The sequence below is a fragment of the Scleropages formosus genome, chromosome 11 (genome assembly GCF_900964775.1).
Source record: "Scleropages formosus chromosome 11, fSclFor1.1, whole genome shotgun sequence".
Classification (NCBI taxonomy): domain Eukaryota; kingdom Metazoa; phylum Chordata; class Actinopteri; order Osteoglossiformes; family Osteoglossidae; genus Scleropages; species Scleropages formosus.
In genome coordinates, this window is record NC_041816.1 from 9,976,886 (window position 1) to 9,994,827 (window position 17,942).

General features: G+C 39.6%; 1 protein-coding gene across 5 annotated transcripts in view; it reads right to left on the minus strand.

Annotated features, from left to right (window-relative positions):
• Positions 1–17,942, minus strand: part of LOC108926742 (transcription factor 12-like) — an 84,865-nt gene that overhangs the window by 55,573 nt on the left and 11,350 nt on the right. For 4 of the 5 annotated variants that reach the window (XM_018739651.2, XM_029256216.1, XM_018739649.2 and 1 more), the window contains exons 4-5: positions 9,229–9,302; positions 3,105–3,207 (exon numbers count right to left, since the gene is read on the minus strand). The exons of the other annotated variant lie outside the window; for it this stretch is intronic. In XM_018739651.2, the coding sequence (XP_018595167.1) occupies positions 3,105–3,207; positions 9,229–9,302 (177 nt within the window). The remainder of the gene's footprint in view (positions 1–3,104; positions 3,208–9,228; positions 9,303–17,942) is intronic. 5 annotated transcript variants of the gene reach the window in all.

Consider the following 17,942-nt stretch of genomic DNA (forward strand, 5'->3'; position numbering starts at 1 on the left):
GGCAAAGGCTCACAAAAAGACAAAAGCTTACAAATGATACTTAAAATGAAGTAAGAGAATAAATTTTGTTGAGTATTTGATACAGTATAAATACCTGAGTGGGTGTTGTCGGAATGACTCATTTCATTAAATATAAAAAAAAAAAAAAAACCACTCACTATTTCAATGTGAAAATTTACTTTGCCAAACCAACTTCAAATTTTTTTGTTTGCAAGCCCTAAAATAAATTTCCCTCTTCACAAAAGATTCAAGCTTGACCTTTACATAGAACCACCATTCTTCAAGCTGAGTAGCACTTTCTAGTACCAAAAGCAATTAAAATATTGTGTCAAATAAACAGTCATTACATACCATCTGCTAGGCACTCAGGAAAAAAAACAAGTTCATTAACACACACAATGGCCGACCCTGAGTAACCTCAAGCTGTTTTCAACATGCTATAACCCTTCTGATTATGTACCCAGGCCTAAAATTTCCATTCTTTACTGTTCACATAAAAACAACAAAATGAAAAAAGATGCCATCACAATGGCCAGCAGGTCTCACTAAGAACTTCTTAAGATTTCTTATCTGAAGCAAAGCTGATTTGGAGGTTCACTCAAACACTGCAAATGTTGTCACAGTGCTTACCAATTCCAACCCTCGAAGTCCATAAAACAGTTCAGTGTTGTTTACTTTTTGCTTTAAATATTTTGCCAGTGATTTGTAATGTGGTCTTAAGAGCAAAAAAACCCATAAAAGCTAGGTGTTTGATTATTCCAGAACAGTCTTACGTTCTCAAGTAACTCTTAACACTATGCTGTGTGTTTATATGTATCTTATATTTCATATATATATATATATATATATATATATATATATATATATATATATATATATAATATATATATCTTAAACGAGCTGCTTTCAGCTTGCAGCACTGAATTCCTGTTCAATGCAGCGCTATCCCTTGGACACTTTACACCGTTTTGAGAAACATTTCTCACAGCAAAACAAAGCATTAAAATTACACAAAAGCTTTTTCCTTAACTCAAAGAACTGCAGAGGCAAAATTTATATTTAGGTAATCCACTTTGATTACCATGGTTCTGTCTTAAAACAACAGCAGTGAGATCACACAGAAATGGGTCATGTGCACAACGGCTTCCGGGTTTTTGCTGCAAGTGCCAGACATGATCGTAATGCTTAATCGTATTACAATTTGTGCACAGGTTCCACCTCTTTCATTACTCAATAATAACCTTTAATATTTAATTTAATACAGCTGCTCAGGAACACATAATTCCATTTCAATCCCAGATCTTTCTGCAGCAGCTCCTTTTGATAAAACCAAGAAGATTGCGCAATCTAAGCCTGAAATAAGCTAAGGCAATTTCGAGGCAGAATCAGATAGTCCAATTCCTCAATCACTGTTGTGGAAGATCATTTGTATATTCTGTTATTTAAAGGTATAATTAGATCAAGAGCTAGGAATGTAAAGAAGTCAATCCACGCTTCATAATGTATGCATGAACATACACATCTCAATACTGAGAGCAATAAAAATAAAGACAAATTTTGCCTCATTCATGTTTCAGCACTGGCAGCCATCCATAATATAAGCACCCTGCACAGGACCCCTTTCAAGGGAAAATGCAGTAAGAGTAATCAGCCCATAAGACTGTGTGGGATTCAATACAAATGTCTGTTGAAACTGTGCTAACAATAAATAGTCTCAAACTTCAGTAAGTAAAATAATAAATTTTTTCCATGAATTCCATTAATAATATATGCCATCTACATCAGATGTTGCTTTTCAAATTACTTAATTACAGACAAGCAGTCACTTGTCACCTTTGGCAGGTGACATCCTAGGGGGTTCAGGTGACCCAGGTGTTCTCCATGTACATGGAAAGTCCTACATCCCTGTCATACACCACTCGTGAAAGAACAACCTTGCCGGGTTTTTCTCTGCAGCTAGCAATGGGTTCACTTGTATATCCAGTGCCACTGACGAGTAGGCAGCTAGCAGGAAATTTAAATTTCTCTGATTTGACAAATTTCCACAAAAACATGTTTCATGGCACTATACTATTCAGAATGAGAGGAAAGGAATGGTAGAAGCAAGGGTGCAAGATGGAGGAGCACATGTCCATCTGCTGACCTGCACAGCAGGCCGTTACAGTAATAAGAGTCAGACAAAGGAGTTGCTACAATCTCAGTAGAAATGTGAAACTATTGTACTGGGGCAGAAAATGGCAAGGGATGAAAATTCAACAAACATGTACATTTTCTGTAAGATTAGGTCTCAGCCAATATACACTATAAAACCTTATCAAATTACTGAATGAGGTCAAGGACAATAAAACAGCATGAAATACAAACAAGAATAAAACAGTCAAAGAGCCTTTATACAGTTGTCCCCTTCAATAATTTTAAGCAAAGCTTCCCGTTTACAACAATACTTTAATGTGTGAATAGTGAAATAACACAAATATAGGGTGGAAAGCTCAAAATCTTGAGGAAAATTTGAGCTTAAACAGACTGCACTCACACATTGTTAACTGTTAGATGAAGAATGCTATCTTCTATAGAGCTGGAGTTTCTCAGTCATGTAGTGAGCAAAGAGCCTTCAAGGCTAACATGTGAGCAGGCCGCATGACAGTGTAACATCAGGTACGCTAATTTAACTGCTGCTCCAACAATTGATAAACAAAGCCCTGCATGTTTCACATGTAAGTACCTAAAAAAGAAGGATGAAAAATCACAAAAACTGACACTAGAAGGCTCTGGTGTCAGATGAGCTCTGCTTTATTTATTAACCCCCCAAAACCAGCCCCTTGTAAAGACTGCCTCCCACAGAGACTTGCTGGAAGCCAGTCTTTTGTGATGGAAAGTTTTACTGATGGTGCGACTTCTACCCTAGGGGAGGGTCAGCGTCTGAAGACTGTCACCATGGGAAGGAAAGGATGAGATAGAGGGCCGGGGGAGCCAGAGAGAGACAGAGATGGGAGTTGGTGGAAGGAAGAATACACCTCATTACACATTTCACATTTCTGAGGAAACTGAAAATTTCCAACAAATAGAGGCTGCGAGGGCTAACTTCACAAGAATTACCTACTTACCCATTATGCTGGAGTTCATAAAAGGTGTCGGGGACAATCCTTCATGGGACACTAATCGACTTTCATTTAAGTGATCACCATAATGAGGGCTGTCTGCAAAACCCTGGGGGAAGAAAGATCACAGAGCATTAAACACATTATTAGACTCCACCACTAATTGAGCGCTATGACACTCCTCTAATTACCAAGAGGGGGACCGCCATTGGTCAACTATACCCTGAAGTCAATTCTCTCATTTGCATCGTTAAAAAACAGGCAACTTAATAAACCTCTTTTTTTTTCTTTTTTTTTTTTTTTAAATGAACAGGCAAACTATCACCCTGTAGATCAGACACACAAACATTTAATTCCAGAGATGCAACAGATACGTTTTCTTAAACTGCATAAATGTAGTTTGTGTGCAAACATATACATAGAAACACACATTGTGTGACATGGCTCTACTCTGACAAACGAACCACGATCAATATTTCAGGGCCACTGATACACACAGACAATAGTGGAGCTACCAATTTCAAAACAGGGGATACCCTCACTATTTCACTGTGGTTTGAGTCAGATAAATCCATAAGCTACTCACTGACTCATTGCAGCAATTTCTAATATTTAAATTACCATAATGAAAAGTTAAAGTATATGTGCTTATTTCACAGATGAATATGAAAGATGTTTAAAAATGTACATATAAACAGGAATATTTCTGAGATGGAAGCAAAAAAAAAAGAAAAAAAAAAAAGACTGGTGGAGAGGTGCCTTTTCATTTCAGTTATCAGCTTTGTGGCTTTGGTCTAAATATCGGTCACAGTGCGGTCCTTCAGTACTTGGGCTCTCCTGCTATAGAAGCAGCTCTGCAGCAGACTTAATCCCAGGGCCTATGAAAATGTGCCTGCACTCAAGTCAAATGCATTTCCAAAACTACATTAACTCCCATCAGACGAAATGCACAGCTGTGGGCCTCTATTTCTATAAGTTTTTACCAAAAACTCATACCTTCATAAACATAAAAAATAACATTACACACACACACACACACACACACACACACACACACACACACACAGTAAATGGATGACGATGGCATAATTTCCCAGGCAGCTGAGTGATGGCCTGCACTGAGGCAGCTGAGTGATTGCCTGAATTGTGGCAGCTGAGAGATTGCCGGTATTGTGCAGCTGCCAGGCCCAACATTTCTGTTAATATTGGCACAAGTTGATTTATTATTTGATCACATAACGCCCCATTTGAGGAGTTTACAGGCAAGCAGAACTAGCACCCAAAGTGGTTAAACTATGCTAATGCGGATGGGTGTGCTCTCACAACATATTGTCATGTTCTTCTAGTAGCAAATGATATAAATACTGTCTCACAAGATACATCGCCCATTCTTTTTTCCCCTGACATTGACTGCCAGGAAGCTAGCAGAACATGACAGGGAGGATAGGGCAAGACAACGAAGGGAAACGGCACGGAGTAATGAACGGCCTGAGCTTAGGGAGGCATAGTGCTGCATGCTGACTCCTCTGGGACAATTAGATTATCAATCTCAGAACATTCATCATTCCTAAACTCCACCAGCTCTTGTCCAGGAAGACAGTTATACATACTGTCACTGTGACCAGAGGGCGACTTACCACCAGCTAAATAACTGTCAAATCGCTGCTTAAGGTTGCATGTCACACAGCTCCCTTTTTTATCCACTCCCCCGCACACCACCATTTAAAGTAATCTTTCAGATGGAACTAGGTGTCCCAAGCAAAGCAATGCCACAGTTTAAGGTGTGGGGAGGGGAAAATACAAGCCCTGATTGACAGAAGCGTGGGGTACTGGTAACTCGTGTGCAGCACAAACAGCGGTGGACAGAGGGGAGGGTGTCCTACAGTGATGTGGGCACAGGCATGCCTGTCAGACAGTCGGCCAGCAGCCATGGTTGCCCAGGACACACAGAGGCATGCAGCCAAGGTCAGGCTGGCTGGCTGGAGTCGGCATCCACAGCCAACTGTCCACCCACACACATATATACACACAAATGCACATACACACACACATACACAAGGAGGGAAAGACAAGCCTGAAGCCTTGATTTAAATTAAAGAATAGCATAACAACAAATATAAGAAATCAGATTACTCAACAGGGCCCATAGTAAATACTATACTATACGCACAACAACTGGAAAAAGAAATAGAACGTTTATTTAATTCCAGAAAAATGGTTCAAGTACAGAAAGAAAAAGTGGCTAGAAAAGAAGCTGGACCACAGATGTTGTATTACACAAGTAAATGAATTTCTTTTTTTAAATCCAAATGTACCATTGATCACATGCTTGAGACTCATCCTTACTTATGTCTCATCAGCAGCACAAACACTCCAAACGGAGCAGATGATTAAGAATGATCAGTTAATCACAGACACCAAATTCAGCATGTTTTGTGGACATCATATATTTCGGTGGGAAACAGAAAAGCCTGAGAAAGAAGAAACTACTTCCCAGAAGCAGCCTCCTCTCTAGCTTTTGCTCATGCCACGAAGGGGCGCCAACATCTGTCCATTTACAGATGCCTTTCCCTCTCAATGTCACACAGGCTGATTTATATGCACCTGAAGCAAAAATATCAAGCGTCTCAATCTTGCAATTCAAATCATTCTGCCTGAGGGGCAACAGCCCGTGGATGTTCGTCCGGGAAGGGCACTAGGAAAATAAACAAGGTAACATCGGCTGCGCTGCCCTGACATTTCACTGATATCTGATGGAAAGTGACAAGAGATTGACATTTAATGAAATTCATACAGGGCAGCAATAACAACCAATGTGTAAAAAACAAACAAGCAAGCAAGCCAGCAAACAGGGTGACAATGTTGTCACATTGGAAGACCAACTACTTTCTGAAAAATTCACAGCATGACTACACAATCACTAAGTGAATATTAGCCATTCCTTTTACTCTCCAGAAACACATTCATACAACACATATACCCCTGTACACATATACACCTCATATAACAGGGTTCTGAACAACAAAAATTTGCTATAATGTCTTATGAAAAGAAATAACCTTGCACAATACAATGGGCTTTATTCAGTAGAACAGCATTTCTGCCGTTTTCTCGTATGGTCATTTAACAACAGCTATTTTATTCTGTACAGTGGCTTGAATCAGATGTTTTGGGAAAGGATTTTATCCCTCAGGGTGTCAATCTGGCTATTTTCTACCAATTTATAAGAAAACCAAGCATATCCTTGAGGAGTACACAACCTCAACCAGTCACTATCACCAATGAAATATAACTGAAATAGCAGGGTCAATATTATTATTAGTAATTAATTCAGCTGACATGCACGCCCCATACACCTTCAACCATTTAAGAATGTAGCTATAAAAAGACAAAAAAATAACAGAGCATACCTACACAGAATCAAATTGGAATGCCATAATAAAAAAAATTTGGATATAACACAATCAGCTAGCGCCTTTTTTTTCCTAACTGTAATGAAACAAAAGCTTCAAAGAGAACTGTAACTGTCAGATCTGATGCAGCATTCTCTGTCCAAAAAAAAATAAATAAATTATCCTGGATCATCTAGCTACCAATCTGGTCTGCCCTGGGCCTTAAAACTGGTGAGATCTCTCTGTGAAGTTAGAAAAGAGGAGAAGCTCAGAAGCCAAACCTGCATTCTTGAAGGGGGAAACTGGTTTACGGAAGGTCAAGAATGTTTATGACAAAGTTTTCATTTTGAGCTTTGATCGCCATATCAGCGGAGACAAAAGACTACGTTCAACATAACGGTTAGCAAGACTGATTCGAGAACATACACATTATAAAGCAAGTTCTTATGTGTAGGGAAATCCACTCAGCTGAAAATATTGCTGGAGGCACATGGTTACACAGCCAATAATATTTACTGCTGTAATGGGATCAGATCATGCTTTAAAATGCAACCTGATAATACCCTCACAACAAAGATCGTCTGTCCCACAATGACACAATTTTGTCTTAAATTTTTTGAGCCCCAATTATTGTTTGAGCAGTTCTACTGCAGTCTGTAAGCAAACTAATGAATTCAGCATTAAAACATACAATATTAACTCCACAGCTGAAATTTCAGAATGACGATGAAAGAGCGTTCACAGTTTGAAAACCAGGACCAATTTTATGAGCACAACCTTCAGGTACAGAACTGTCAGTTTTAACACAAAAAAAGGCTAATTTTAATAACATATCTGTTCCACATATTCAACAGCCGACTAAAAGATTCCACAAAATGTATTTGCATTTTTTTATTTAACTCTTAAGACGTTCATTCCAATGTATGGATCAAATATAGAGCACATTTAAGTATATTTACGATTTTAATGGATAACATCTCTGAAGATATACAGAATCAGTACTTGGGGATTAAGTAATAAAGAGTAAGATGCACAAAAAGTAGAATGTTAGCACTCCCCTGAATCTTTCCTTTCCATTTCTTTCCACAATGAGGCAAAGTGCCTTCGCCAAATAAATGTTTGTGGATTAAAGTTCCTACAGGAGGAGTAGGATTTATCAAATTTTTACTCTGAACTGAAGGAGTAAGAATACCCTGCTGTATAAAAAGATAAAGCATTTCAAGCTGCTGTATGAGCATTTTAAGCAATCTTATGCAAAGGTATCAGGTGACTAACAACTTCCATTGTGTTTTTTAATTGTAATTTTAAAACAGTGAATAGAAACAGCAAATATTGATTTTGCAGGTTAACATGTATTACTGCTAAAACTCAGTGTCTACTTACAATTCTTTACATTTGTACTGCTAGACTTAAAACAAAAAGAGCAAGTCAAGTTAAAGTTTGTTTGCACCGAAGAAAATTATCCTTAAATTCAATCTAATAAAACATACAGAGGATAACACTAAGTGATATGAGACTTACAAAAGGACCATATAATGACAACAAATGAGAATAAAAGGGTCTTTTTTTATGGGGGGCGTAGTGGGTTGGACTGGGTCCTGCTCTCTGGTGGGTCTGGGGTTCGAGTCCCGCTTGGGGTGCCTTGTGTCAGACGGCATCCCATCCTGGGTGTGTCCTCTCCAGCCTTACGCCCTGTGTTGCTGGGTTAGGCCCCGGCTCCCCGCGACCCCGTATGGGACAAGTGGTTCAGATGGTGTGTGTGTGGGTCTTTTTTCTTGTCTAAACCATCTTATTGATGACATTTGAAAGTCATGAGTGACTATCCCTAGAGAAGATGAAGAAAATGAAGTGGAACATTTTAATACCAATAAAACAAAACATCTATGACGGCAGTTTTACATTTACTCAGTTCCTCTTTCTTTGTTTTGCTCTTGACAGCAACCGTAACATACAATTCCGGGAAATGCTGCAGATGTGCCAGAAAAAAGTCCAAAATATATTAAACAGCAACCATACTTAAAGTTGACAAAACAAATCAACATTTAAGAAAATGCAATTTGTGTGACAAAAAATTCTGACATTAAAAAAATGCATTTCATACAAGAACAAAAACAAGAGGTAGCAGTCATGGACTTAAAAGCTAAAGTTTGGCAGTTCCAGCTTCTTTTCCTGAAAACAGTATATTGCTGTGTTTAAAATGGATCTGCAGACTGCGTAGTGATCAGAGCTGATGCCTTGCATTCGCACCCGACTTCCTGCTGGAGTACCCTTGAGCAAAGCATTTACTCTAAAATTGCTCCAGTAAAAGTTGCCCAGCTTTGTAATGGGTAAAAAATTGTAAGTCAGAGAAAAGTGGGAGCTGTAGTGTCCTTGAGCATTGTACTTACTCTGAATTACACAATGAAAATACCCAGCTGTGTAAAAGGGTATAATTTGCCTGGATAAAAGCATTAGTTCAATGAATTAAAATAATCATCTTTACACATTTCTAATGCATACATGTTCAGATATTTATATGACGACTAACAAATTCATTCTAGTCAACATTTCAACTTTAGTAAAATAAATTAATCTTGTACTTAACACATACTAAACCAAAAAATGTAATGTTTTGTAAAGACAAATCAGAACAAGATAAGATGCACAAGTAATGCAGACTGTGTGGTAAAATAAAAAGCAGTCTCAACTGCTACGCAGTTTGTACAGAGTTTTTGCCTCAACGAAACGGGGACTCTTACCCTGGAGGACTCATAAGATGGACTCGACTGGCCACTTGTGCCCCAGGTCGTCTGGCTGGTCCTCTCCTCCATTCCTGAAAAGGGGGGGGGGGGGGGGGGAAAAAAAAAAAAAAAAAAAAAAAAAACACACACACAGCTCATGTACAGAACTCCCAAGAACAGCTGCCAGAGCACCCCTTAGACAGAAACATGAGAACATTTAAATACAGCTGTTCTTACAGGACTTAAAACTGTGACTTTAATGCATACGTAAGGATAATTCCCCTCGGAGAAAAATTCTGTCCTTTGTGTCAAACAAGTTTACATCAATTTTTTCAATCACTACTTAGAAATGATCTTTTTGCAGACAAGTTTTCACACCTTCCAAGGTCTACCACTTTATTACAACAGTCTATCTTAAGTGATCTTCATCAGTTAGAGAGGAGATGGATAAGAGCTGCAATTAAATTGACAGAGAAAAAACAGCCATAGTAGGAACTGGCAACTAATCACTTGGATATCTTTTCAAAGGCTTTGCTTCATGAGCATGAAGCCAATGAGCTGTGTGTCATTTAGTTTGGGTTGCATGCTTTGGAAAGAAAATTTCCAAGGTTAAATTTACATTTAACAGCAACACTGACGAGTTAATCTGGTAGCCATTTGAAACACCTAAATCTTCACTAAGTGGCAAAATAAAAGAAAATGCTCCAGTGTTTTAAACAGTCTAGCTTGTGATCACACAAGTTAACATTGTTTTGAGTCTACACCCAGCCGCATTGCTAAACACAGCCTACCAACTCAATGTATTTGCATGCAATTGTGGAACAGAAATCTCAGAATGGACGCTTGAGCTTAACCTGCAAAAGATGACCCACGCAGAATGTGCAAGGAAGACTGTGGCCAAACTGTAAGGGGCCATCTTCAGGACCCCTGGACTCTTCAAGAAGTACCAGTTCCTCTGCTATATTAAGTGGTTGGTAACTTCAGTTGCACACAATCCTCGTTCAATGTTTGTGCATTCTCCTGTCACCAGTGTGGTGGCAGGAAGCATATATTTTAGCATATCAAACACCTAGCTGTCTAGCTAAGGTTTTAAAAGTTGGTAACAGTAAACCTTGATATAGAAGAACTGAAAAAATACTTCATAGATGTGACAGAGCAGGTCTGTCTCAGTTCGGGGTGAAAAGAAAGATCACTTCTTCATTGCACAGTTAAACTAACGTAGTGGGTGCACATACTGACTTGGTTATATTATTTATATCATACCCACACATTTAGCCCACCCCAGTAAGCTTTTGGGTGACCTTAAATACCGCCTGTTTTTGGGGTGGCCCATCCCCAGGAAAATGGAGAAACAAATTACTATGGAAGGTTGTGTTTTATGAGAAGGACAAAGGACAATATAAGGGAATATTGTATTCATTTTAACTAGACATCTGTACATTTACATTTGCTGAATTCCTGTCATTGATACTCCCTTTATATTGGTGGAAATGGTTCAGTCCTTCCTAAAAGGACCAAACAGAGGCTATTTAAAGGTTTCTCTTTGTGTTTTAGAGAAGAAGTGTAGATATGTATAATGTGTGCTGCTGCTGGCAGCAACTGAGAAGTATTGTGGACTTTTGTAAATATTGTGTATAGTTCTTGTTTTTCACTTATTTGGGCACTTTAGTAAACACCTTTCACACTAAAAATGTTTGTTGACCTCCTGCCGTTTGAAGAGAAGAACCAGAGGAAGCACATTTACCCCAAACCAAGATGTCAGGTGTGACAATGGATAAAACTGTACTCAACCACAAAGTCAATGATTATCCAAACAAATGACAACAGAAGGTTCTGAAACAAGAACATTTGTGTCTTCATAGGTTTTGTTAATGGGATGTCACATTGCCTCCCCCATCTGTAGGACGTGTCAGACTGCTCAGTACACACTTATTATGACCTCACAGAGATCAGGTGTTTCAAAGGGTCACATGGGGGAAAAGCCAACACAAGCCCATACAGAAAGTAGGGGCAATTACATGTCAAAGGATAACACACTAAATGCCACACACACACACTGCACCCTTTGCAGGATGCTGTGTGTTCAATAAACACACATTGAAGGCAATACCCTTTAAACCCAAGTTTCATTTGTAGTAGAAATTATGAAGCTCTGTTTTTAAACAATCTTAAATTTCATTTTTAAAATTTAAAAACTAATCAAAACACGTGTAATTAAATGTAACCAATGGTTTAGAGAGAGAGACATTTTTGATTGTACTGGTGCTGATACTGCACTGTAGCACTCATTCAAGAGAGATCCCAAAATAAAGACAGACATCCCTGGTGTCATAAAAATACAAAGGCCAGCTCTCCAGTTAGTTAACCTCCCACAACAAAGCAGTTTTACAGATATTCCAGGTTCTTCTTGTTTGCTGGAGCTCTCCAACCCCCCTGCCACCCCATCACTGAAACTAGCACATGGCTAGCTCTGCCCTTCAAGACTAGACCAGGAACCTGTACTGAGTTGTGTGAAACTCAGTCAGCTGCATATCCAGTTTGTTACCACTTCTACAAGGATGACATCCTTTTGATGTCAATCATGTTAAATCGATTTGCAAAGGAGTGAATGCTCAAATCAAACTAGGAGCCATGTGATTTGCCTTTTCCTGCTTCAAATAGCATTACATAAAACATATTTATATGCAGCATCTGTTGAGCAGACGATCTGAATATAATTTTAACTGTGGCAGGCAACCAGTTCTCTGCATGCCATTATTGTGTTTACAGCACCTTCACATAACAGAAACTTCATCAACATCAGAAAAAAAAAAAAAAACCATGTAGGCAACAAGAAAGCCAATCAAACAGACCAAATCAACACAGTGGGTTGTATGAAAACTTTCAGCACAAAACCACCTGTCTCTTATCCTCTGCAGAAACTGGAGGCCTTGACTGCTCAGCAAAAAAAATAAATCTATTAAGAATTCAAACATCTCAGCATTTTCACAGAAAACTTTTGATCTGATATAAAAAGTACAGAATCAAATTTGTCATCAAGAAAATACTGAAAACTACCGTTTAAAATTTGAACCTACAGTACAGGTACTCCTCACTTAACGACCTACCTGTTTAATGACCGAGCGGACTTAACGACCAGCTCCCCGACCAGTCGGTATTGTACACCGTACAAGAACTTTGGTCGTGGAAATGGCAAAGCAGGGTCTCAGTGTCAAGCATCTCATCTCGCATCACCCTTTCTCAGTCTCAGTATCGTTCCCACAGTCGGTCAGTATTCACTACACTAGCGTTCGAAATCTCCAAGACCACATATTGAGATCGAGAAAGACGGCTACCATCCGCAACAGATCTTCAATGTGGATGAAACCAGACTTTTTTGAAAGAAAATGCCGAAAGGTCCTACATACATAAAGAAGCTAAAAAAAAAATGCCCGGTTTCAAGCTTTTAAGGACAGGGTCATGTTGTTGTTGGGAGCAAATGTCGCTGGGTTCAAGTTAAAGCTCTTCCTCATCTAGTGCTCCGAGAACACACGTGCATTGAAGCAAGTTAGTAAGTACACGTTGCCCGTTTACTATCGTGCAAATAATAAGGCATGGATGACGCAAGCTTTATTTAAGGACCGGTTCATCAACTGCTTTATACCCTCGGTCAAGCATTATGTATGTATGCATACGGTATGCTTGAAATATTGGTAAGGGGCGGCTTCTCGCTTATCGACCAAATACGCTTAACGACCTAGTCGTAGGAACGGAACTCGGTTGTTAAGTGACGAGTGCCTGTATAATGACTAAAAGCTAACATTACAGTTTGCTAAAGTTCTAATCAGTACGGATATTGGAGAAAAAAAATGCCCTTTTCCTCTAGTTATAATCACTCCTTTTAATAATTAGCCAGATAACAGTTTATGTCATAGTTGCCAGAGGAAGCAATACATTTATAATTTCTCTGTAATAACTTTGGCAACCAGCTGATGAGTTGAGAGCTACAGTTAACTTCTGTGTGTTAACCTATTAACATGAGTGCATTATTGCTTATGAACAATTTATAAGCTTGCTTTGGAATTTGTGTGTCTTTGCAATGTGTTGGATCTGCATGATATATCAGTACTGTAATGCAAGGTTTCTTTTCCACTTCACATACAAACTGCACTGACTAAATGAAAACACATCTAAAAAACACAGTAATACAATTATTTGTATTACTCTGTACAATCACATGACAAATCACATGGAATAAATAACTGCAAGCATATGCTAGAGTTAATAACAACAACAGAACATCAGTACAGGGGCCACAAACTCTTAGACACAGTAACAGTGTTTAGGGTATAGAAAATAAGACTTTCATCACAACACATTCCAGCCAGCAGAGAGCATGAAGTGAAAGGGTTTGTCCGAAGCACAAACAAAAGGTCAGCTGGGAGTTCTCTCTCTGCACCAGTGAAGCATGTACATCAGTACAGAGAAACAACACTGTCGGCCTAATATTTATTTAATGCATCTGGTGAGGCGTACGTTACTAACTAAGAGGAAACCCATATGCATACCTTAAAAATAGATTATATCCAAAAAGAAAAAATGAGTATGGCATAAAACTGTTTAGCTGTATAGACAAAACATATTTGGAGAGAACACATGCAAGACACCTACAATGTTGTACGATTTTGATGAACTCCCTAGTATGTCCTTTCCATCAATCTACCTCAACTGTGGTGGGAGCAGCAGGGAGAAGCACATGCCACACTGCTGCCAAAGGGCATCAAAAGAACCAAGTTACCATGTCCTCAGCATCTTCCAAACACACGATGACGAAGACAGCACACACTTCTCCTTGCCATATCTCAAGTTCCCAAAAGGGAAAACAGCAGAGCTCTATCCCCTCCAATAAACACAGGATTAAAATTTTCCTAAACAAGCACACCTTACAATTCTAAAACCTGCAGACAAATGACTCGGAAAAACTCCTGTCTTTAATTGTGATCTGCAAGCCACTTGCTGCAGCATTGCTGAGGAAACAGTTTCCTAGAGGTGACATTATCAGGTCACTTTTTAACCTTTGCTTTGTTCTGTTTTGATTCCCCCCCCCAAACTGTTAAGGCAGAGCAACATTTTGTTTAAAAGCCAAGCTATTTAAGGGCACAGAGATCCAAGAAGGCAACCTCATATATCATGGCACCTCTTGTAAGGCCAGCTGAGCAAATGCTGCACTGTCTTCTTGGTAATATATGGCTTCACCAAACAGTGGCAGCAAGGAAGTAAGCAGTAAAAGAGAGAATGTAACAAATATAGTACATTTATATCTGAATTTTAGGAAACACTAGTCTATAAAACAGCTGTTAACCTGAAATCTAAGAAACACCATGAATTAATCCAGTATCAGTCTTTGTACCTTAAAAAAACATTTCACAGCAATCCTTTAAATTGTACAGTTCATATATGTATTTTTTGAAATGTACATGGGGGAAAAACAAAAGGTATTGGAACAAATCATACTAATCTTACATCTACAAACAAATGATAATACATATCAGGGATGACTAACTGAAAACAGGGACCCTTTCAGAGAACAGTAAAGTTAAAATAAAATAAAAAAAATTGGCTTCCCCCAATGATAACCGTCTGATATGTCAAACATTGAGAATTTCCCAAATGACACGGCACAAACAGCAGCTCTGACAGGCCACAAACGCGACGGAAGATTTGGAAGTGTGGGTACAGGCTCGATAAGGCTGCGGTGGGGTTTTGTCAAATTGGAGTGGCGGGTGTGCATGCGCCAGAGCTCCAGCGCACCTGGACTGCTGGAGGTGGGTGGTGTCAGGTCTGTCAAGGTGTCTTCATTAGACAGCTGCGCTGCTCCAGAGCTCAGTCATCCACAAAGTGCTGTCAGGAAGAAAGAGACCTACAGCACCAAACACAACCACGCTACTTGAAGCATTACACTACAGCCAAGGGAAACAAACAGATTACTGCAACATATACAAGGTTCCACATTTATTCAAATGTGTCACAGCGGCTTATCACCAAAAAATAAATAAAACATCAAAGACACCAAAACAGGTCAGATACAGAGCACAGCTTGGGGTTATTCTGCTGCTTGCAAAAATAAAGGCATTTCATGTTAGCTCCTCAAAGCCTCCTGTTACTTAGTCATGTGATGCGAGGAATGACTGCCAGGAGCTACAAGCCCAAACTGAGTATGCCATCAAATACTACAAATCTGTTAATATTTCAAATAAAGGAGAATACTAACCATGATAACACTAGTTCCACAAGAAAACACTTCAAGCGAAGGGTATAACATAAATATATGCCAATGAAGTGCTATTCAAGCAAGGAGTGAAAACTGTCTCTTCTGTGGTTATCAGCAGCAGTAGCACAAACTGTATTAACTTTTTAAAGTCTGCTCATCACAGAGGCTATGGAGACATAAGAGAAATGCAGTGTACATTGTCAATTTGTTTTGTGAAATTCACAACACAACAGAAAAATCAGTTCTCATTGTTCGAAACTGTAGCAGGAAAACTGTAACTCTTACCAAAATCTCCCTGAAACAATAACAGACAGGCAGGCAAGCAGCCAGTCAGCAACAAGTTTACTCTATTATGATTTACTGGCCATCCGAATGACTGAAAACTCAAAACGCAAAGGGAAAATTGCACTTGGCCACACAGTTTCTAAATGAGAGCAAGGTGTCAGACTAGGGAAAGACTAGTCAACCATCAGAGAAAAAGCTGTCACAGACTGCTACACAGACCGCCATCATGCCACGTCAAGCAGGTACGACACCCAGTGCTGAGGCTGTGTCACACTGCCAAAAAAAGAGAAACATTCTAGAACTGGATATATATAAAAGTGGAAAAACCAATTATTATACAAAGTACCAACAGCTCCCCAATACCTGAGTTGATGGACAGGCTACCAAGGCACAGCTCTAACCATCCTTTCAAGCTTCCCAGCAATAAGAAGCACAGAAAATTGAGTTTAATTTTTGTCTTCCCATCTGTTGTGATGCTCCTTCCTGTAGCATGCTTTGGACAGCTTTGAGTGGTCCAGGCAGCATGGTTCCTCTTCCGTTCTTTGGGTATCGCCAGTTCAGACACATTAATCCCAAATTCTCATTCCCTGCAATTTTCACAGTTCCTTCCTGTGCTGCGCTGCTTTGCCATAATGCCCCGACCGTTTGTGAGGAGAAGGCATGCCGACAACCCCCACATCCATCGCTGCAGCTTAAGCAAACAGGCTACATGCACAGGACATTATACAGCTCCATCTCTCTAATCAAGTCTCATTTGACTCTTTTTTTGATGCCAGCCACTGTGCCTGCCAACACTCCCACTTCCTGAAACTAAGGACATCAACTACTGGAAGCAGCTCTGAAGTCCTCTGTTGTCAAAAAGAAAAATCAAGCCATAGGTGCTATAACATGCTGACATTCATGAATCAAATCACTTACTTGTGCACCAGAACCCCTTCCTACGTGAAAGGAAAAGCCCATAGAGTACTAGAGAACAGTCTCGGAATCATAGGTATACGGATATCTGATCAATACAAATGTTTATCCACAAAAAGCTCTTTGTACCGAGGCCATGTATTAGAGGTGCTAATCGGAAGAACCATAACAGGTAATTATTCTAACAATAACAGCAACAACCTCAACTTGAGCTCAGGTGCAGCTATAAAGACAAGCCTCCCCCCACGTGCACTTCCCTTCACCTTTGCCAGGGACAAGTGAGGCTTCCAGCTCCACACTCACAGTATCAAGTGGTAGGCCATTTCCAAATCAATACAATGCAATCAGATATTCTCAATGGTGAAAATGAGCTACAGGTTGTGAGCCACCAGCAATAAGGTACATGTATGATGGGGTAGGGACATGCTCTATTCTGTTTTAAAGACCCAGCTGGACATGCCAGACGAGGAGGCTGCGCTTAAGCCTTGCATGAAATCCTCCAACAGCTACCCCACCTTCACCCTCCCATCATTACACAGGCGACCTGCCAAAGCCTGTGACAGCTTCAAAGAACGTGCAACAAAGCATTTGGGACAGGCCTACACAGTCTGTTCTGTTGACACAATGGGAATAAGGTTCCCAATCAAACACCTATAATTAGTAATATCATTAAAGTCAGACAGACCGACCATCTCTACTGGCATCAGCTACTATTTCGCTGAGCAGAGACACTAGATCAACATGAGGTGGGTGCAGCTTTTGTTTGGTAAACAGCTCCAAATTATTTAAGTCATTCAAAAGACAAAATGGTAACACACAATAATCCAAAACTAAGAGCAGAATAAAGTTAAATTTGAATAGCACACAGAGCGGAAAAACCCCAGACCTAAAAATAACCTGCCAGTTAAGTGTAAATGCACCAACAAATGGGAGTTCTAGGGGGGCAGAGAGAGGCTGAACCAGCCAGTGCTGGGGATTAGGCCAACACAACAACAATGGCTTCTACTCATCAGCATTTTCTATATCTGAAATGTAAATCCTGATAAAAGTATCAAGCTGGCAGTCACACTCAGCTACACACTCCTCTCAGCCCACTTCGCAAACAGGCTGCTATACCTCAACTGTGGTTTGTGCCGAGGGAAATGAGAAGGGAATCTTCTAAAACAATGTGCAGCTACTTGCCCCATCCTAAAAGCTATTGCAACAATTCAGAGTAATTTAAGCCAAGAACACAAAAAAATTTCAAATGGAAAAGGTTATGAAATCTGATGATCTACTTTTA